The sequence below is a fragment of the Dryobates pubescens genome, chromosome Z (genome assembly GCF_014839835.1).
Source record: "Dryobates pubescens isolate bDryPub1 chromosome Z, bDryPub1.pri, whole genome shotgun sequence".
NCBI classification, from domain to species: Eukaryota; Metazoa; Chordata; class Aves; order Piciformes; family Picidae; genus Dryobates; species Dryobates pubescens.
In genome coordinates, this window is record NC_071657.1 from 54,085,120 (window position 1) to 54,108,337 (window position 23,218).

The window sequence follows — 23,218 nt, forward strand, 5'->3', positions numbered from 1 at the left end:
TAATTGCAATGCAGTATCTAGTACATAGATATTTGTAATAGGTAACATCTCCTGATACAAAATATTTGCATAGGCAATGCTCTAATCATATAACCATATTCATTATTTAAAAGGCAATGCACACGGTTTAATGTATCCAGTATTAAGTAGCTGAACTTGCATTAAAGGTTTATCAGGCTTAACTTTGAACCAAGCTTAAAAAGTGCAAGCGACCAAAAGAAAGATCGGTAAACTTCCCATTCAGCAGCAAATAATTCTGACTTTGTAAGAAATCTGGTGTAGATCTTCCTGGCCTTCTCCTTTGGAAGATTACAGAGAACACTTTGTAAGGACTGATAGCAAATTTTGACAAATATATCTGTTCAAAGTGGCAGTGATAACAGGACAAAACCAAACAAATATACCACGTTTGACTGCAATCCTACAGTTTCTGGGAAAGAGAGGTGTTTGCCATGGAGACGAGGCAGCAGCTACCCGACTTGGCCATGTGTCACTGAGATGTCTGGCATCTCAGTTAGTCACAGCATTAAAAAGCAAGATGGCAGGTGGAAAACAAATCATCAATGTTTGGAGTTAATCCCCTTTATCTCCCTTGTAGATACTGCCAAGTTCAAACATAAAAGGAGGTGAAGTAGGAAAAAGGTTTAACATGTGTTGAAGAGTTAAGAGATGTTTTTGGCCAGATGACTGAAATCATTCTAGAGTTTTAAAAATAATCTACAAGTCTGTGAGCAAAGGGAGCCTGCAAAAAGTATAGTTTCAGCTGTCACAGGAGAAAGTCAGGGACTCAGTTGCACCTGTAGGACTTACCCATACCAGCCTCACCAAAGGCGCTCAAACGCCAACCATAAACCTAAGGTCTTCCCTTCACTTCAGGCCTAGTCCCTCAGATGGAGTGCTGGTCTCCAGCTTATTCTGTCTCTGCTATCTGGATGGACCACAAACCTACACAGTAGCTAGCCAGTCTCCTAGACTGGTCCCTCAGATGTCCATTTTCCATATTCAAAGATACTCAGGTGTTTCTATCTTTCACATGTGTCTTCTTCTGAAATCTTAGGGATTATTTTAACTACTTCTTTTCTTCCTTTCTTTACAGCCCTGAACTGCCTTATCAAATCTCTCTGTGTCATTCTCCCTTGTCAAAAACATCATAGTAGTAATTTAGTTCATAAGAGAAAGAAACCTAATAGATTAGTAGATTGTGTATCCATCTGTATATGTGTATCCAAGAAATATATACAGAAACTAAACAGTTTTGCTGGCAACATTCATTTGGAAAAGAAGAAATGCATATGATCCCATTCAAATTGTTGCACCAATTATTATTATTTGGGGATTTTAAGTATACTTTGTCATTTATCATAGGGAGTTGCAGAATATTACAGGTCTGCTCTGTTGATTTAGCAAGAGTGAAACATAGCAGATTTGTGAAGAATTACAATTCCAGCACTGTAACTAAAATGAAAACTGCATTGCACCCAGAAGAAGATGAAGATGTGGATGTGTATGTAAACTGCTTCCTTGTGAGGGGGCACAGTTCAGTTTCACTGTTGTTCCTGTTTATCAAACAACTGAAAGCAAGCAAGATTTGAAAATATATAAAGTGTCAGCTCTAATAAAGGTGCAGTCAATTAGTCAATTCCCAGTTCAGAACAAATAAGAGGCTGTATCACTCACAGACTGTCAGTTAAATAAATAAGGAACTGTCAGTTGAAGAACATAAGCTTAAAAGCTTGAATATATACATTGCACTGAGTAAACTTGACTATAGGTCCTGAAGAAGGGATGTGATATTCTATTACCTGATGTGATGTTACTTAGTCTTTTGTGGAGGATGGCTGCCCTAAACTCAGGCCATTATGATCTATAACAAGTCCACCATGTCAACAGTGTTATCACAGAATCACAGAATGTTAGGGGTTGAAAAGGATCTCTAGAGGTCATCAAGCCCAAATACCTTGCCAAAGCAGAATCACCTAGGGCAGGCCACACAGGAACACATCCAGACAGGTTTTGAAAGTCTCCAGAGAAGACGACTCCACAATCTTTCTGGGCAGCCTGTTCCAGTGCTCAATCACCCACATCATAAAGAAGTGTCTTCTTGTGTTAAGGTGGAACCTTCTGTGTTCTAGCTTGCACCCATTGCTCCTTGTCCTATCACTGGGTACCACCGGAAAGAGACCGTCACCTTCATCCTGACAGCCAAACATTGATAGACATTGATAAAATTCCTTTGTAGACTTTGATAAAATGTACTAATGTATCTTTCATTTTATGATCCAGCTCTGGTCAATGGGACAATAGTGGTGGGAAAGAATGCAAAAATGGCTCCTGACCCTTTGGCAATAGTGGATACATTAAGCTCTTGAGGGCTGTTATGGGTTCAGAACTATGTAGCTTACTGGCTATTTGCCCTCAACATGACACTGTTTATCCTACTGCATATTCTGATGATCAGGTATGGGAATAACATGTCATGAAACTATTTTGTTAAGTTTAGGGACATCAAAACAGGGTACATACTGTATGCAATTCACAAAGCTCTTAGATTTTACTAGAATAGTGGGATAAAAAAAAAACAAAAACCAAGACAGGTGGCAATTCAGCCCTCACTCAGGAAATCCTGGCATATGTACTATTGAGAAGTCATTTTCTCCCCACTAGTAGCAATTGGTAACTGTCTGTGAAAGATGCATGACGTATTGCTACTGAAATAGTAAGTTTATTAATAAAATTAAGTAATTCCTCTCTTGATCTATCTGGTAAACATCTGTATTACTCTTTATGTAATGACAGCCACAGTGCTTTTCAAATCTTATTTTAAGCAAAGAACCATGTTACAGATTAAAAGTTTCAGTAAGAGAAAAAAATATGATAAAAATGTCTCAGGTTAAAAGGTAGTAGTGTTTACAGTACAAACCCAAAATGAGGAACAACCGTGTATTGCACCTTTTAGCAGGAACAATTGTGTAGTTCACCTTTTATTTTATAAGGACTAAAATACTTTACTTGATAACAAGCACATGTATGAAATACACATAACAATATGGGTTTAATATGTTTTCATTTACATATTTAAAAATTGGTGATGAAAATACATTGGTAAGGATATATATATTAAAAAGACCCTCCAAACCATTATTGATAGAAATTCAGATGATCTTCTATACTGAATTAGATACAGGCAAACAGAAAGAGACACTCTGCACTTCTCGCACCCTTGCATTTTAACATAATTTTATGATAAGAAAGGTGAAGTGTTAATGAATGTCCTTTATCTAGATGGAGACTTAAAATAAGCCAGACTGTTAAAAGATCTTTTGGTGGGCTTTCCTTGCCAGATCTGCTAGAAAATTTTGAAAACACTGATGAAGGCTACTAACTGCTATTTGTTTTTTCTTAAGGATTTTCTAGGGAAAAATTTTGCATCAGGACAGAAGTCAGCATTCATTGGAGTCAGTCTGTACTGACACCCACGTGATTTGTTTTGTTTTATGTATCACAGTGTCCTCAGCATTATGAGTACTGTCCATGCCTTCAAGGAATAGTAGTTTGAGAAATAAAGGATTATAAAGTGACTGCTCTTGAATGATAAGCTGCTATACTTATTCCATTAACAGTGTAGATGGGTTCACTTAGCAGATGAACAAATTTCAGAAAAAGAGTACTGTGAACTCCTGACTGCATAAATCCCATGGTGCTCAGCTGACTGTGACATCAGTATGTCTGCTAGTTCTAATCTTGTATTCCTTCGTAAATAGTTGTAATGGATCAGTGGCAGAAACAGACTACTGTTAGAGATAAGACTGACCCAGTCTTTAAGCTCTGTGCTTTGTTCACTGGCACATCTTTCCACCCTTCCTCCTCTCAAGCACAGTTTTTAAAGTGAACCAAAACTGGATTTAGTTCTGGAAGAGCCAAGAATGTTTTGGATGGTCTGTCTTCCATTCAGACCTCATTTCCTATAGCACTAGAGACACCAATAAAAGTCTGACCCTATGGTGAAGAAACAATTCTGTTGAAGTTATCATTTCAGGTATGACTGTAAAGACATATTTTATGTGAAATATTGTCTTGGTATTACCTGCCATAGAGAAGTTATAACTATTTGGAGAAACCCAGCAAGAACATTTGGTAAAATATGCAAATTGTTTTGAAAAGTTTTGGCAGAGCTTTAAAAATAAATTGGTTTAAGTACAAATTCATAACAGGAATTCAGTCATTGCTATCATGATTTTAATGTATTTTTCTATTATCTCCACTTCCGTTACACTATCTCAAGTTAAAAATCATATAAAAGTTTAAATTTCTTTCACGTAACTATCAGGTTTAATAAAGAAGAAAATGATAGAGGGGAAAAGCAATCTGTTAAAATCAGTATTGGATTTATGTCACAAATCTTTGCAACAAACATCTTTTCTGTTTGAAGCAAGTTTCATCTCAGTTTAGTGTATAACTTGGTGTCTCTCATTCTGAAACCAGGGGTTTAAGTCATTACTGCAAATACTGTTGTAAATTATCACAGAATCACAGCAATTCAGGGGCTGGAATGGACCTTGAAAGATCATCTAGTCCAACGCCACTGCCAGAGCGGGATCATCTACACTAGATTACACAGGAACGCATCAAGGAGAGTTTTTAATATCTCCAGAGAGGGCGACTCCACAACCTTCCTGGGCAGCCTGTTCCAGTTTTCTGTCACCCTCACAGTGAAAACATTTTTCCTCATATTTATGTGAAACTTCCTATGCTTCAACTTCCACCCATTGCTCGTCCTGTCATTGGGCACCACCAAGAAGAGCCTGGCTCCATCTTCTCAGCACTCACCCTTTTCATATTTATAAAACATTGATGAGGTCTCCTCTCAGTCTATTCAAAACTAAAGACCCCAGCTCCCTCAGTCTCTCCTTGTATGGAAGTTGCTCCATTCCCTTAATCATCCTCATGGCTCTGTGCTGGGCTCTTTCAAGGAGCTCACTGTCTTTCTTGAACTGAAAACTGGACACAACAATCCAGATGCAACTTCACCAGGGCAGAGTAGAGGGGGAAGAGAACGACTTTCAACCTACTAACCACACCCTTCTAAGCCACTCCAGAATGGCATTGGCCTTCCTGGCCACAAAAGTACATTGCTGGCTCATGGTCACCCTTCCATCCACCAGGACCTCCAGGTCCCTTTCCCCTTCACTGCTCTCCAGAAGGCCAGTCCCCAGCCTATACTGGCGCGTGGAGTTGTTCCTTCCCAGGTACAAGTCTCTACACTTGCCCTTGTTGAACTTCATCAAATTTCTCCCTGCCCAGCTCTCCAGCGGGTCCAAGTCTTACTGAATGGCAGCACAACCCTCTGGTGTGTCAGCCACTCCACCCAGCTTTGTGTTGTCAGCAAACTTCTTGACAGTGCACTCTGTACTTTCATCCAGGTCATTGACAAATATATTGAACAGCACTGGTCCTAGTACTGACCCCTGAGGGACTCCACTAGATACAGGCCTCCACCTAGACTCTGTCCCATTGACCACAACTCTCTGATTTCCATCCTTCAACCAGTTCTCAATCCACCTCACTGCCTGATCATCCAGACCACACTGCCTCCCACACTGCTGTGGGAGACAGTGTCAAATGCCTTACTGAAATCAAGATAGACCACATCCACAGCTCTACCATCATCTATCCACCTAGTTCTCATAATAGGCTATCAGGTTGGTCAAACATGACTTCCCATTGGTGAAGCTGTGTTGGCTACTACTACTAATGACCCTCTTGTCCTTGATATGCCTGTGGGCAGTGCCAAGGATAAGTTGTTCCATCACCTTTCTGGGGATGGAGGTAAGGCTGAGCCAGGGGCCCATTCCATAGTATAGTAGTTTAGATAACTCAGATTATATTGGAGGAGTAATTGCATGTTTAACACAGAAATAGTTTGCATGAGTCAGCAATCTTTGGTGCAAAGCAAATTTATTTTTAGGTTCAGAAGTAGTGGGTAGTTACCTCACTAAATTCAGAAGACAGGCAGTAAATCTGATACAGTTAAGATGAAATCAGTGTGTATCAGGATAATCTATTTTAATCTTTCATTGTCACTGTGTTTAAATGTTGATGCAAATATGAGTCCGTAATGTCCTTATACTTAATTCTGTTAATATACATAAAGATACAGGTCTGTGACTTTGCAGATTTACCTGCTAAACTGCAGATTGAAAAAGATGGGTTCCAGATGAAAAAGTGGGTTACAGTTAGCCCCTCCGCTCGCCCACCTTCCACCCCTGCCATGGAAAGCGGCATATATTAGTCCTTCAAGAAGCTAGCGATTTAGAAGATAGTCTATGCTCTGCTGCAGAAGCACAGAAACCCTTTTTCCGTCCGAGCAAGGCTGTGGGGAGGAAAGCCAGGAAAGTCACCACCAGACTCCGCCCGATCCCGCCACGCGCTGGAGCCTCCTCGCCGCGGGGATGCCCGGCAGCCGGGCCGGCACGGAGAGGTCGGGGCCGAGCGGGGCGGCTCGCCGTGGCGGGCGGGCAGGTGGCGGCGAGGCGGGGTGAGCGCGGCGCCGCCCCCGGACCCTATTGGCGCCGGCGGTGGGGGGCCGCTCCGCGCCGCCCCCTGCACACAAAGTGTGGCCGCGCGCCTGCGGCGGCATTGGGGTCGGCAACGCCATGCAGAGCTGCGGGCGGTGGTGGGGGCGGCTGGCGGCCCGCGGGGCGTCGCGGCACCTGCGGTCGGCGGCGGCGGGAGGTCAGCGGCGCTGGGGAGGTGGCGAGGCGGCGCGGTGCATCGAGCAGCTGCTGCCACGACACGATGACTTCTCCCGGAGGCACATCGGCCCGAGGGAGCATGAAAAGAGGGAGATGCTGCGAGCCGTCGGGGTACAGGTAGGTGCCCGCGCCGTGCCAAGCCGAGCAGAGCGGCCGGTCCCCTCCCTCTGGGCCGGCCCGAGGGTGCTAACAACGGTGTGCGACCACCTTTTTTGCAGAGCGTCGAGGAGCTTATAGATAAAACCATCCCGGCCAGCATCCGTCTGCGGAGGGCCCTGAGGATGGATGACCCTGTCTGTAAGTGACCGCGTGCTCCGGGACCCCCCAGCTACCCTCCCGAAGCGGCCCTGTCAGCCCTTCCGGCCGCCAGTGCTCGCGGGGTAGCATTGGGGTGCTGCCTTCCCCCTCCCTTCCCCGAGTATCCCAGATGGAACATGTAGCGACAAATCTCCCCGCTGGATTAAGATTTAAATAAACACAGCAGTACCAACACCGACACTCTTAATTTTCACAGACGGACTCGGTAGAGTACTGATACTGAGGAAAAGGTAAACATCATCCCCTTCGTGAGGACTGTAAGATCAAAAGGGGTGCTCGCTTTTGTTGGCTCTTCAGTTTCTAAAGAATTCCTTTGTTGTCCCTTCCCTAGTGATAACCTGTGTAACGTAGGCGGTAGGCAGATGGCTATCATTTCGAATCTATCCATGTAAACTGAATACAAAAAGTCTGAGACGGCAGTTGTGGCACTACAATAGCATAGCATATAACTATGGGAAACTTTATGTGATTTGGTGATTTTTTTTTTTTTAGATACTAACATTTTCAAAAGCTAGGAATCACAGCTTCATAGGTATTTGTGAATGTCATGCTGTAAGTCCCATAAGTAAAAAAGAAATAGAACCACCGCCACCACCAAAAAGCCCCACCAACCCCTTAAAAACCCCCCCAAAATCCAAACACACCCCCCCCCCAAAAAAAAAGCACCAAAGGAAAAAAAAAATCAAACAAAACTCAAAACCAAAATCGTGACCCAAAACTCCCAACAAAACAAAACCACTTAAGAATGCTAACAATTCCACTGAAACTAACAAAGCTCTGTGGTCGTTCAGGTAGCGGATGCGATTACATCAGTGTTAACTTTATGTCAAGCAAGATCCTTCCCTTGGTCTGTAGCAAGGTAGAAAATGTGATCCCTCTTGCCGGCCCTTTTTTTTCCCTTTTTCTTCCTTTTTTTTCCTTTTCATTTCATATCCATGCTCTGTAATTGGAGTGTAAACTTCAGGCCTGCAGCTCCGGTGAGGTTCCTGGCCAGTTCAATCTGGTTATTCCAAGATGACATCACGTGTGAGAGGCAGCGCTGCAATGAGCAGCCAGTGAAACTAGAGCCTGAAAAGACAGATTCTAGCGGGGAGGGTTGTGGTATTGACTGAAAGTTTCTACTTCTAAAATACTTAAGTAGTATAGTGGTATTTTATTTTTTTAGGTAACGTTCCATGCTATTGAAATGGGGAGGGGAGTAGAGGAGTGGAATTTAATCACTTTCTTCTGTCTGTATAACTTCTGAAAGTGTTGAATGGCTTATTTTCCTGTGATTTATGTATTTTAATAAGCTACTCTGTGACTGATGAGGGATTCTCACTTATCCTCAGAGAAAAGGAGTTTTCAAATTATTACATTTCAGGTTTGTAAGAGGAGTTAAATGTAGATTGTCACTAATGATTTATCTCTTGAAAGCCTCTGTTCTGTTTTTCTGTGTTTAGTCTATTTTTTTAATATGAAGTTTGACATTATGAGAACATATAAAAGTGACACAGTACACATTGTCATTAAAATAATTGTACATTAAAAACTAAATGAGTGATGGCAACCTGTCAAAATCTGGATGCAAATTTATGTGTCAATACAGATTTGCATAGCAATTTTGAAGCAAGTGTGTCCTGCGTTGCTGTGCATTACCTGATGTGAGTCCTCAAAGTGCAATGGGACCTCATTAACTGTATTTAGTTCACTGCTGTTTTGCTCCACTTGCTATGCTGCGCTTGTTCCCTTAGAGTAAACTCTGAAAGAATGTGACTGTGATGCAGAGCCTCACATTGCACAGCACGCAACAGTGAGTTTGCAAAAGAGATGCTTGCATGAGGTACAGAAAACTTTCTTCTGTCTACTGCTGCTTTTGCTTGTGCAGCCAGTGCAATGAATGGTCTTGTAATTTAATGTGTAGATGTTTGCCACTAGTTTTCCACTGCACTGGTAGCAGAAAACTACACAGCTTGTAAAAGAAAAATTAAAAACCTCTGCCTCAAATTGTGCATCTTCACATTGAACATCATGTAGTTAGGATGCAGTAGTCTGAGTAAAATTTGCTTCCTTTTTAATGTACCATTAGAGAACACTGTCTTTCCAGTCTCTAGTGTGAGAGTTCTTACATTAGTATGATAGATTGTTTCTCTATTAAATGCCATGTATTAAAGGGAAACAGCAAAATTGGGAAAGTGTCATGAAAACTGTATTGTATTTTAAACATGTTATTTTCATTTGTGTGAAGGCAATTTTGCTCCGATCACCTCCCAAACTCATCCATGCGATGAGAGAACAGGGCAAGGCAATTCAAAACATGTTAACTGGTAAGAAAAAAACTCCCAAACTAATACAATTCTTAGTGGTCTAAATATACACTTCCACTTTTCTGTGTAATTTCAATTAAAAAACATAGTTGTAGTGAATCCACAAGTTGGAGTGCAGCTGAACAAATCAGCTGTGTGCCACCTACTCATTTGTAATAGGTAACAAAGCTGAGCTTGCATTAAAGTCTCACTAAAGTCAGTGCTTACGGCTACAATTAGATATGCAGCTGAAGAAAACCATGCACACACACACCATAAACAGTATGTCTTGGTGAGTAGTGTAGTGTGTCTGAGGTGTCTACTTTTGATGTATATGCGTATCTTCAAATTTTGATGAGGTGTGTCAGCAGGAAAGATTGTTTTGCGTTGGTAATGTAGAGAATTGTGCAGAACACAGAATCAGCTGGCTCTGTGTGTATATAACAGTACCAATTAGGAGCAGTCAACACGGTTTTACCAAGGAGAAGTCGTGTTTGACCAACCTGATAGCCTTTTATGAGGACATAACCAGGTGGAGAGATGATGGTAGAGCTGTGGATATGGTTTACCTTGATTTCAGTAAAGCATTTGACACTGTCTCCCACAGCATCCTTGCAGCTAAACTGAGGCAGTGTGGTCTTGGATGATCAGGTAGTGAGGTGGATTGAGAACTGGTTGAAGGAAAGAAATCAGAGAGCTGTGGTCAAGGAGGCAGAGTCTAGGTGGAGGCCTGTATCTAGTGGAGTCCCTCAGGGGTCAGTACTGAGACCAGTGCTGTTCAATATATTCGTCAGTGACCTAGATGAGGGCACAGAGTGCACTGCCAGCAAGTTTGCTGATGACACCAAACTGGGTGGTGTGGCTGATATGCCTGAAGGCTATGCTGCCATTCAGGAACACCTGGACAGGCTGGAGAGTTGGGAAGGGAGAAATTGAATGAAATTCAACAAGGGCAAATATAGAATCTTGTACATGGAAAAGAGCAACCTCATGTATCATTACAGGTTGGGAACTGACTTTCTGGAGAGCAGTGAAGGGGAAAGAGACCTGGGGGTCCTAGTGGATGGAAGGTTGACCATGAGCCAGCAATGTGCTCCTGTGGCCAGGAAGCCCAATGCCTTTCCAGAGTGTATTAGAAGGGTGTGCTTAGTGGGTTGAGAGAGGTTCTCCTCCCTTTCTGCTCTGCCCTGGTGAGGTTGTATCTGGAATATTGTGTCCAATTCTGGGCTCCTCAGTTCATGGACAGGGAACTCCTTGAAAGAGTCTAGCACAGAGCCACAAAAATGATAAGGGAATGAAACATCATCCTTATGAGGAGCGGCTGAGAGAGCTGTGTCTCTAGTTTGGAGAAGAGGAGACTAAGAGGTAACCTGATTAATATTTATAAATATGTAACGGGTCAGTGCTGAGAGGATGTAGCCAGGCTCTTCTCAGTGATGCCCAGTGACAGGACAAGGGGCAGTGGGTGGAAGTTGAGGCATAGGAGCGTCCCTGTAAACGTGAGGAAAGATGTTTTTTTGCTCTGAGGGTGACAGAGCACTGGAACAGGCTGCCCAGGGGCATTGTATAGTCTCTTCTGGAGATACTCAAAACCCACCTGGATACATTCCTGTGTGACCTATTCTAGGTCATCCTGCTCTGGCAGGGGGTTAGACTAGATGATCTCTAGAGGTTCCTTCCAACCCCGTAACATTCTGTGATTCTGTAATAACTAATTCTTATTCTTATTATGAATGCAGCTTTTTAAACAGCTCTTTTAAATAGTATCACATATTCCACTGCTCATAAAAAAACACTCTGGTTACAGTAGACGTAATGTGTACATGTGCTGTCTTTCCTAGACATTTTATCATATCTTCAGTGGAAGAATCATGCTTCATTACTTTTCTGAAGGACATAATAAACTGAGAGAGAATCCCTCTGACTTAACTGGACATTGGTTTTGTTTATGCATGAATGGAAAAAACCCATTCTGGTACAAGTTTTGTTGTTATAAATGCATCTAGGCTAGAAATGCTTCGCAGTCTGTTTTCCTGCATTGGCAGACATGGTCAGGCATGGAGAAGGGTAGGAATGTAGCTTGTGCTAAAAGCTTTCTGAAATTACTTGCTTCCTTTGGTATGTAATATGATGGAGCTGGGTACCTTTTCTGACCAAAACCATACCATTTAAAAAAATGCCTGCTGCCATGAGCCCACTGAAAGTTTTGTAAATTCCCTTGAACATGCCAGTGAAAGCCAGTAGGGGTGAGACGGCAAAAGGTCTTATTTCCCATTACAGCAAGTTGGAGTTCTGCCCCTCAACTGATTCTGGAAAGGGGGGCTTTCTTGCAGTCAACTTTTTCTTCAGATATAGTTAAGGGAAAGTGTTGTTTTGGCATCTAATTTCAATTCAGTCGATATTTATAACAAGGCTGGATGTCTTCAGGATTTAATTGTGATCAGCTGATATTGCAGAGTTTCCCCCCAGTCACACTATGTAAACTTCAACAATCAGCTTTTCTTTACCCATTGAAGGTGCTTTAGCACAATTGCAGTAAATGACCCATTCGAAGAAAAAAAAACCCAGATCATCTTATGAAAGAATAATCATATTTCTTTTATTCCTGTATTAGTCGTAGTTATCCCAGCTGTGCTGCCATTGTATGTCAGTTTTACTTAATGGGGAGGCTATGTACATATCTTACATATTTCTGCTTTTTTGTTCAGGATTGGAGTTTTTAAAATAAGTCTAGCAACTGCCATATTTTTTCCCCCAAAAAATATTCCTAGTTACGTTCTCATATATTAGAATTTATAAACATCAGTTTATAAAATCTGTGTAATAGACTAGTTGGGCCCCCATACAAAACATTTCAAAAGTGACACTGCTTAGAAGGAGTCATATTATAGGAAAGATTATTCGTATCTTTAAGTATGCAGTTAACGTAATTAAATTTAATGTAGTTAAATCTACTTTTAACTGCAATTTTGTATTTAACTGCAATTTTGTATTTCAAATGTTGCTTAAATATTAATTCTGGATGGGTTTGTAATTAGTTCCTAATGTTTTAGAGCTGAATTATTAATTTCAGATTCCTTGCTGCTGGGGTCCACACTGTATGTTCTGCATGCCTACAACAAGGGTTATTTGTCACCTACCAGAGTGTTGCCACAAACAATCTGCATTACCGCTCATGGTACTTGGATCTTTACAGCACTTTGTGGCTGCTGCTTCTCTTTCTAAGGGCAGAAGGCTTTGTAGGTAGGACAGAGAAAGGCAGATATGTTGCTGGCTCTCAGCTGCTGCATGCTTTCTGCTTCCCAGGTTGCCTCTGATACCCAAGCAGGTGTCCTTGATGAAAGCTGGAGCAGCAGATATTGTTAGCTTTCTGCCTGCCTCTTGGAAAGTTGCTAGTCAGACCCAGCACCTGGAATAGGCACTTCACTTGTGCTGTCTGAAGCATTAGTAGTGCATGTCTGACTCTGCTTTGGAAGTTTTTTTCTTCAATATAATCTGATTTTTACTCAATGGATCTATCTAGTTGTTAAACCATGAGAAATAAATTCATCACCTTTTTCTTGTATCAACTGTTCTGAAGATCTTGCTTCCTTAATCCAGAATACTATTTCTTTTTTCAGACCTGATATAATATGAACAAAATGCTGTCAAATAGTCTATTGCCTTTTGTATAAGTTTCAAGTTGTATAACTCAGACTGCTCTGTCTTGATTTCTCTTTCTCTTTCTGGGGTACCATGTTATTTTGTGCGTATCTTACAAGTGCAAGGCAAATCTACTATGCTAACCACAAAACCAGCAGAAATTGCAGAATTACAACTTTATAATTGATAATTCACTCCCTCTTACTGTTTTTGTGATATATTTTGCATTTTCTACCAGTCTAGCAGTCTCAAAGTGACCTCACATAACTACTACTGGGCGCCTCAGAGCATTTTCTCTGTAGTTCTAAGCACGCAGAGCTGCAAGATCAGTGAACTTTATTCTGGGTAGTGTTTCTGACCATTATACCTAATGAACTGATAAGGGGAATAAAGATCAACTACAGTGACTTAGCTGGCAATCTTATTTTTGCTGAACAAGGTTCTTAAAGAATTTACAGTGTACAGCAAGTAAAGTGAATTCAAGATAAGGGTATTTAAACCATTTCTCAGAAAACTGGAAATAAGTGCAGTGGCCAGTTTCCAACCATTTTTTAACTGTAGCCATTTTTAAAAAATTGTCTTGTATTTCCTCATTTTGGATTTTGGGTATTTATATCACCTGGAGATAATTTGAAAAAATATCACTAATCTGGCATGTCTTTCAAGATGTGCTTTTCCAACCATATGGATTGAAATTTGCCTAAATCCTAATCTTCATATGTTTTATTTATAAATAAATGTTTACAAGAATATGCTGTTAAGGCTGCTGTGAACCTGGAGGAGGTCTCCAGCCTCTGCTTCTGCCCAGCCTCTGCTTCTGCCCAGACTGTGCTCAGCCATGGACTCAGACCAAGCCACTCAGGACATCTCCTAGACAGAACATGGAACCCACAAGGATGGAGACCCAGCTCCACTGCTGGGCTGTCCTCACGGGTGGAAGGCTTCTTCTTACCTTCATCACAAGCCTCTTGGGTTTGAGCTTGTGTCACTGTCTCTCTTCCTCCTAACGTTCACTGCCCTGAAGAGCCTGATTGTGTCTTCTTTATCCCCTCCTGTCAGTGCTGGGCATGCTATAAAGAATGGCTTAATTTTAAGAGTGGTTTCATTTCCTTGCTCGTCAGTCTTTGGACTCGAGTGTGATTTCCCTTACCTTTGCCTGCATTAGTTTTGCTTCAATTCAAAACCATAGCCATGCAAAGCAAACACTGAATTAATGAAAATTAAATTGCCTAAGCTAGTCTGTACAGATCAATCAGGGGCTGCTGGCACCATTACTCAGGATTGCAGTCCCTCATGCCATGTCATCCTAAAGACATGCTGTGATGAACCTCAAAGCAGTGTAAGGCCTAGGGGAAGGAGAGTGTGTCTCTTCAAAAAGGCATACCAAATATGAGATGTGCATTTGAGCGGAACTGCTGCTGTTGCCTTTCTAATGACCAAAGGAATGAAGTAAGTGAGGTGATGCAGGAGTGGAGATACATTGCACCCTGCAACATTTTACTACCGTGGCTAAAACTCACAGTGTTCACTGTATTCATAAGTAGATCACAAAATTAAAAATATTTTCCATGTTTGGATATAACAGTTCAGCTCTTCCGGGTCTGATGTGGTTCTGCTCTTAATTGCTACTTAAGCTTCTTACAATCTCAGCAAGCTTTTTGCTTTGTACCTTGAATCTCCTTGGTTGATTTCAGAGTGCTCCAGTGTAAGTTCAATGTCTTGGTTAGCTGCATTTGCTAAGAAATTACTATCCAGAAGAAACTCCAGTCAGTCAAAGATACATAGTACAGTATTTGTGGTATTTGTTTACTGCAGATACTGCACTCAATGTATTTTTGTGTCTGATGTTGAGCTAATGAGCAAGTGACAACTTCTGCCTTTAGCTGCATTTGAAGCAAAACAAGCAAATTCACCACCACTTAAAAAACCCCCAAGACACTACTGGTTTGAATTCTGCAGAATACAAACCCCCCCTTATCAAACTGCACCCAAACTGTCTCATCAGACTTTTGGGTTGCAAGTGGTAGAGAAAGCTCTCTACAGTGTTAGAACTCTAACTTAAACAAACAATGCCTCTATCTGGAATAAACTGTGGGGCAGGGGTCTTGGGGTGTGGAGCTTCTCACTGTGCTTTAGTAGGAACTTTGTCCTGGACATTGCTGAGTTTAGGTACAATAAACACATAACTCCTGAGTCTCAAAAAAAAAAAAAAAAGGGCAGCTTGCTGAAAACAAGAAATTAATATTTTTACCTTAGATCTAATATTTACACTGAGTAAACTTTGATGTGAGAACTGAAGTAAAATAATTTTGTGGAAAGTATGTTCTGACTCTGGAGGAAACTAATAACAAGAATGCAGTAGCAGCACTTTGGGTAAAAGGAACAGGAGAGATGAATTTTGAAATCGGAGCTAAAGTTTAATATCCTAATTTATGACTATAGAATAACTTAATTGAAACCTAGAGAATGTTTTGCTACTAGATTCCAGAGAATTAACTGTTATGACTTGATCTCTCTTGCTGGAGTAACTTACAAAGAGAAAACAGGTTTTGAGGCATCCAGGACTCAAGCTATTCTGTGTTAGTGTTTTATAGCCTTGTGTTTCAAAGTCTACTCTTCGAGTTGTAATGCAGAATGAACAGAAGCCGGTGCAAGCACATCAAGTAGTTTCCAAGGTAGTAGTTTCCAGCAGTAATTTCTGAGGTCAGATTGAGGGTAAAAACAGATCTGCCCTCCTTGCCTAGGAGAGTTGGTGTCCAATTCCACCTCAGATTGTAGATTGTTTTGGTTGGAAACGACCTCTAAGATCATTGAAAGCAACCGTCAATATAAGACCACCATGGCCATTAAACAATGTCCTGAACTGCCACGTCCATATGTTTCTTGAACACCTCCAGGGACCTTGCTGGGCAATCTATTCCAATGCCTTCCAAGGTCTGTTAGGCTGGGCAGGCCTGTCTCTGTGTGTAATCTTAGACGGCTGACTGACAATCTGGAGGAAAATAAAAAAAAAGTAAAATACTTTGTAGATCATTCCTTTTGGCAAATGCTGGGTAGCATTATCTCCTGATTACTGGGAACAGACTGACTGAATGTAATTTTTGCACAGCCTTGGAGACACCAAGAAGCATGTAGAAGCCGGACCAAAGACTAAACTATAACTGGGAGAGGGGGGGTGCAAATGTTTTTGATCTGAACACTTGAGAAACATTCTGGTTTAATCTTTCCAAATTAGATTATCAGACTCATTTGAAAGTTAAGAATCTTAAGTGGAATTTCTTATGCTAGAAATACTGAAGTCTTTTTCGTGTTTTGTTGGAGTTTTTGTTTGTTTATTTGCTTGGTTTGTTGTTTTTTTTTGTGGGTTGTTTTTTTGGTTATTGTTATAAACTGGCAAACCACATTAACAGTGAATTAAAAACACACCACCAAACCTGTTCCATTTTAACAGCCATGTAGGAAAAATACAAGAAAATAAAGTTATTTGATACTAAAATTTACTCCCAAGTGCTGTTAATCCAAACTGTGAGCTCAGGTTGTACAACTGTGACTCTGTTAGAAACACTAAATCATAATTGTGGATGGCTGTGGCTTCATCCAATGTATATTCTGCAAGTTTTGCTAGGAAAAGGTACCTGCTGAGATGTATTTTAATGCATGTGTAAGAGACCAGAATGTACATTGCATTGGCACATAAACCATTTACCCACAGCTTGCTCTCACTACTGTTTTCACATTATTTATTTGATCAGTTTTTGCTTTTTCCAGAACTTGAACTTTTCTGAAGTATTTTAACACCTGATTATTTTATCTTTACTGTTCTTAGTATGCCCTTTGTTCTGCTACTCTTTATACTTGCTTCACAATTAGTTTTTTTTTTCCCCCAGGGGTACAAGATATTTTAGTTAAAATCTGTTAGCATTATGTGCAACTGTATGTATCTGATTTAATTTCTTTTCAATTAGGTGAAAATGAAATCCTTGAAACTCTATACAATATTGCCAGCAAGAACAAGATATGGAGGTCTTATATAGGAATGGGGTATTACAACTGCTCAGTGCCTCAGCCCATTGCACGGAATTTGTTGGAGAATGCAGGATGGTAATGTACTATTTGTTCTTTTAAGTGCTTATATACGCCTGTATGTTTGAAATTCATCTTACAAATTGAGCATACACAAATATACCCCAAACCTAGTTTTTTGACTAAGATTTTAATATATTTGATTCTGATGGGTAGGCTGTTGTGTAGGAAATGTGTTGTTCTGGCTGAAGCTAGAGGCAAAAAAGATGGCTTTTAACATTAGAATACTTTTTTTCTGTTAAATATTCCATTATTTTTGTGACTGCTGTTCACAGCTCCCATTTATTATGAAGTAAACCATGAATATTTGTTTAAGAAACTATGCAAACTTCATTCCTAAACTAAAGTAATTTTTTCCTAACTTCTGCCTAAATGCTCTGTTGGCTCATGCAATTTTGGGTGGACATTGTTAAAAGCAATACAATGACTTGACTTTGGCTTTCTTATGAGGAAGTATAAAGCCTTGACAATTTTAAGGGATTTTATCTTGCTATTTTTAAAGTTAAAAAAAAAAAATTACAGACATTTTCAATTAGAGTTTGGGTGTGTTTCTGTCTGAACAAATAAATAATTGGTGCCTGACAACAGAGAGCAATACTTGAGAATTGATTTATATAGAGGCTGAGAATACTGTTTTTTTTATTCTTATGTCCCAGCTGACATTTCATTTTTTGGGACAAGCACAAGAACAGCCTATCTGATAAACCTGAATTTGAATGTTGTTGGTCTAGGTTTCTTTTTGTTTTGACTTTTTTTTTTTTCTCTTCACTTAAATGTACAAAGGAAAATATCTTAATGTATTGTATCTTGTGAACAGTATTAATGTAAAAAATAGTGGGGGTTTGTCTCTTTATAGACTTTTCCTGATAAAGGAACTTCAAATGATTATAAATTTTGCATTTGCATTTCTCTGGAGAACTGTAACTTAGACATTCTGAAACACAAAAACTATAAATGCGACGTGGAGTCTTTTCAACACAGAATGCCACTGATACCCTGCATTGTCTTGTTTGGCTTAGAAGTTTGCTTACCTCTATTCAATAACTTCCCTTTTTTGGTACTATGTTAAAATAATAACTGTTACCTTTATTATGGAATAATTTTTAGCTGTGATAAAAGTAGTATTTAAAAAACACACACAACTAACCAGCTGGAATCAAGCTGGTCAATGTACAAAGCCAGATATTTTTTTTTTAGTTTCTTTTTTTGGAGGGGTGGGGGATTGCCATAAATTGCTCTATGTATTTATAAACCCTCAAGTCTAGTTAACTTTCTGCTCCATGACAGTTTTATTTGGCCTTATCCTCTCCCACCTTTTGCAACGTATGCAATCTAAATATTTCAGTACAATGCTGCAAAGCACAGGATCACTTGCTAGAGGTAAAACTAAGAACAATGAAAAAGTAAGTGGAGCAAAATGAATGGCATTTTGTTAAATCCTAAAAAAACTCCACCTATGTATATGGTGTTAATGAAACAACTGGAAGAGTCTATGCAGAAATACGTTCTTAGAGTGTCTAGTGAGGTCTAATACTAATATATTTCACATTGCAGCTTCAAGGGAAATGCTCCAATTGCAGGGTTATTTTTCTGATCAGTTCTGCCTCCCTCAAGTCACTTGTAGCTTCTCATTACTTAGCATTTGTTAGAGTAAGGCTTGCCTTGATGTAAAATGTAATATTATAAAAGATTGTTCCTAGATGTCTGTGAAGGACTTCACAGTACTCAGGACACTTGAACTTGCTAGGAGGAGGTAGGAGGCAAAAAGGTTGATTTCAGGTGGAAACTGTTTAGAACAAAATGTGGTGGTTTTTTGATTGGAAATCGGGCTACTGATCCCCATTACTTTATTTAGAAGATCACCACAAAAGTTTCCCCAAATCTCAGGTTTTGTTAAGAAACTACTTGATACTGTGGGCATTTCGTAACTTTTGTGGAGTATTTGGACAATGATCTGTAATATCTCGGTTCACAAAGAAAGCTGAAGAGCTTGATTACTGTGTGATAAAACTATCTGACCAAAGCTATACACTAGTAAGTGCTGGAAAATCAACATTCAGGAATTTCCTGAACTGGTAGCTTTAGAAAAGTATAGAAATCCTCTTAGGTCTGAGTCCCATTTTAACTACTTCTATTCATGAAAGAAGCTGTTTGAAAACACTTAGAGTAGATATTTTTCAGATAACTTCTTATCAAAAAAAACCACTTGAAAGTTAGAGAAAAAGCAGAAAAATTTCTGTTGTGGAGCTGAAATGCTGCAGTTAAAATTCCAGTCTCCTGCATGGTGGATTTGACAATGGATGCAAACTTGAACATAGAAGGTTACACCTCCACATGAGGAGAAACTTCTTTATAGTGAGGGTGACAGAGACCGGGGAGGGTTGTGGAGTCTCCTCGAGATTTTCAAAACCCACCTGGATGCATTCCTATGCAGACTGAACTAGGTGATCCTGCTTTTGGCAGGGAGGTTGGTCTCAATGATCTCTGGAGGTCCTTTCCAACCTCTCACATTCTGTAATTCTGTGATTCTGTGACTTAGTCACAGAAGGCAAGGGTAAGGTGTTCCTTATTTTTGGTACTTGATTTTCTTTTGGTCTTGGTTACGGGCTGCTAACAATTCCTTCTTCCTAGCAATCTGTGACTAACAATTCCATGCTAATATGAGATGGAAGTCTTAGAAGTGTTTTCCGTACACTACTTACTTAATATTATAAAAAATATTAGCTTCCCCCCCCCCCCCCCCCCCCCCCCTTTTTTTTTTTTCTGGACAGATAAATAGGAGGACAATGTCCAACTTTAACTTTAGAATATCTCAACTCTAAATACAGGCAGAAGGATTTATTTTCAGGCATGTCACCAGTTAAGTGACTTTCAGCTAAGACACCTGAAATGTGTGAATACCTGTCATCTGTTCTATCTGCTGGTATGGCTGTACAGTCCTTATTTTGCTGTACCAGACACTAGCATATTAATTAATTTTTTCACATCTAGTGTGCTGAGTTCTTTCCCTAGTAGCATACCAGATTAATTCTATGTCTTACCATGAATATAAATGAGTGAGTGAAGAGATCGAGAGTACATAGTTTCAGAAATAAGATTACATATGTATTTCTTATTAATGTAGAGGTCAAAACAGTGTAGTAATTATTTGGGGGGCTTAAATGGATAAAAATAGCTACCAGGCCTTAGAAAACAAGAAGGCCTCTAAAATCACACTAATACCATAAAACAGAGCATGATGAGGAGGTCTTCAAAGTATAGCTCACATGATTCCTTTGTCCCAGATATGAAATATGCAAGAATAAAATACCTGTACCAATGACACCTGCAGTCTTTTCATTGGTGGTGTTACATTAAATGTGTTAGCCAGTAGCACTCAGACCTTAGTATTGCATCCTGAAAACTACTGCATACTGAGCTAAAAATCAGATATGAACATTACACAGCTGGTTTCTGCTGACAGACTGGATATGGAAAGCTGCACAAGCTACTACAAAGCTTGCCAAATTGGCAGCAAATTCAGTGTTTATTCTTTGAACTGGGAAACTGGCACGTCTCCATGCCCTGTCATAAGACTATCTAGCTTTCTCAAAGCCACGGGCAAAATACTGTTTAGGAACATCATTATAACTGCTCTTCAAAAGGCCCAAGTAATGCATCTCAAACTTTATGTACAATGTTGCATTTGAGAATTTCACAGTCTGGATGGCTTCTTAAAATTGGATGTCTCCTAACTGTACAGCTTTATTGTAGTCTCTTTCTACACTTCAGTATTGATATGTGTGGATATTTAAATCAATAGAGATATTTTGTTTGGTTGGTTTTGGTTTTGTTTCAGCTTTGGCTTTAACAGTGCTGTCCAGTCCATAGAAGTCAGATAATGTCAAAATTTTGTGTATTCATGACTGAACTTATTCTCATCTGTCCGGTGTTATCAGAAGTATTAATTACCTTTTTTTTCTCTGGTTCATGTATTCTGGTTTTAAATTCTATTAATGGTCTGTCCTTGCTTTAAGTTAATACACTGACTTTCCAGAGATTCACAATATGGAAACTGGTGAACTGTTTTGCTAGAGCCTACTGTATATTAAGCAATTAATGATGCTTAATTTTTTATCTTATTGACTGTACTGAACAAGTACTAATCAAGAGCTAGTTGTTGAATATTGCTTGATAATGGAGTTCTCTTAATATTTGCCTGAAAACAAGAGCTAATTTTAGTATAAAGAAACCATAATTGTTAATCTTGCAGTTAATGTTAAGTCTGGTTTGTTGCTAAACTGAGATCAAACCCAGCTCCCAAATATGAAAGTTTCTGCCCTTTCATAAGCCAGGTCTTTTGATGAGTGGCCAAAGGTTATTTTTTTTCCCGCTCTTGCACTAAGTGATGCTTCTCTCATGCATTTCAGCTGATTTCAGTACTTGTAATTCTTGTCTATTTCTCCTACAAATGAGAATGAAAACAAAAAAAAAGGGAAAAAAAGGGCCTTTAGCAGAAATAAAATTAGAAAGTAAAAGACTGTTAGCTTGAAGCACAGAGGGATTTCTTTTGTTAAGAAAGAAAACTCATTGCATATGCAAAGGAGTTTGGAAAAACTCTTTATTGGTAAGAGATAAGTGGGCAGGAAGACCATTCAGAAAACAAATCTTTATGCTTCCAGAGTGAAAGTTTATCTAGCAAACTGAAAACTGTGTTTATTTGCTGTAGAAGAAAAAAATCCACTACTATTGAAATGAGCAATGTTGCATGGAGCCAAGAGGGTGGTCTTGTGAACTATGCAGTCAAATGTGTCATGATGTGTGTTAGACTTGGCTAAGAAGCAGGAAAAGCTTTCGCTATTTGGGAAAGTCATCAATATTGATCTAATTGAACACACAATTACTGCTTCTGTTGCTGTACTGAAAGTGAGTATATAAGAAATCTGAGATGTCTCATTTCGGTAGACAGTAAATACACTGGCATCCTATATTACATTTTGAGTTCACTTTAGTGTGTTATTCCCTTTCATCCCTGGTCTCACGCATGCTGCTTTGTTTTTCTGGACTGCTATAGTGGAGTATTTCCTTTAGATTTTTTGCCTTTTCCAAGGAATTGCTTATGTTGCCTGTACTGTTTTGTTCTCCAAATGGCAACAGATAAAACAACAGTCACACATCCTCTCAGTAACATATATTGAAACTGTCATTTCAGAAGTTGTGTATTTCTGAGCTTGGTCCTGTGAGATGCTTTTCCTCTCATAGAGAGGTTTTGACAAGCAAATAGCTCCAGAAGCATGGCAATACCTAGATATATATGATTGAACTAAGCTTCTCAATTGGATGCTGTGACTTGACTCATCTGTCCCACACTCAGTGCCTACTTCCCTCTCCCTAGCCCAAGATGCAGACCTCTGTTGCAGAGGAATTTCTTTTTTCTCAAAATGGACAAATGTAATTCCTCTCCTGTAAAAAGCCAAGTCAGTACCAGGAAATAATGCATTCCCAGGCTTCCAGGACAGTAATAAATTACAGTAATATGAAAATAAGTATTTTCTAACAGACTTTCGTATGAATTATGCTTTGCAATTTATTTTTCCTATGACATAGCTCAGTTGCATTGCATTCCTAGACCCATACTCAGAGTTCTTTTCTTACAGGGTCACCCAGTATACTCCTTACCAACCTGAGGTTTCCCAGGGCAGGCTGGAGAGCCTGCTAAATTACCAGACTATGGTGTGTGATATCACAGGAATGGATGTGGCCAACGCGTCTTTGCTGGATGAGGGGACCGCTGCTGCGGAAGCCATGCAATTGTGTCACAGGTACTGTGTTTAGATGTATGCTTAAGTGACATCAGGAAAGAATTTTGGAGTTGAAAGTGGTCTCTCTTTTGCAGGCATGGGTAGGTGAGTGTCTTGAAATTCAGTGTGGCCTTTTCAATCTCAGCAGATCACTAAACCATTTGGTGTACGTACTTAACCCATACATCAAAGGCTTTAAGAAACCTGAGGACCTAGACACCAGGGGAATCTAGAGCAAGGAAGACTTGTGCTCAGTGGAGGAGGGTCAGGTTAGAGGTTATTTAAGTGGACTGGACATGCACAAGTCTGTGGGTCCTTATCTGAGGCCCCCATTAGTGTTGAGGGAGCTGCCTCGTGT

At 40.0% G+C, this 23,218-nt stretch overlaps 1 protein-coding gene across 1 annotated transcript in view; it reads left to right on the top strand.

Moving 5' to 3' along the window:
- The first annotated feature begins 6,638 nt into the window (after positions 1-6,638).
- GLDC (glycine decarboxylase) overlaps positions 6,639-23,218 on the top strand; it is a 45,298-nt gene continuing 28,718 nt past the window's right edge. Inside the window, exons 1-4 of the mRNA XM_054178781.1 lie at positions 6,639-6,869; positions 6,971-7,049; positions 16,963-17,098; positions 22,717-22,881. Coding sequence (XP_054034756.1) covers positions 6,654-6,869; positions 6,971-7,049; positions 16,963-17,098; positions 22,717-22,881 — 596 coding nt within the window. The 5' untranslated portion in view covers positions 6,639-6,653. The remainder of the gene's footprint in view (positions 6,870-6,970; positions 7,050-16,962; positions 17,099-22,716; positions 22,882-23,218) is intronic.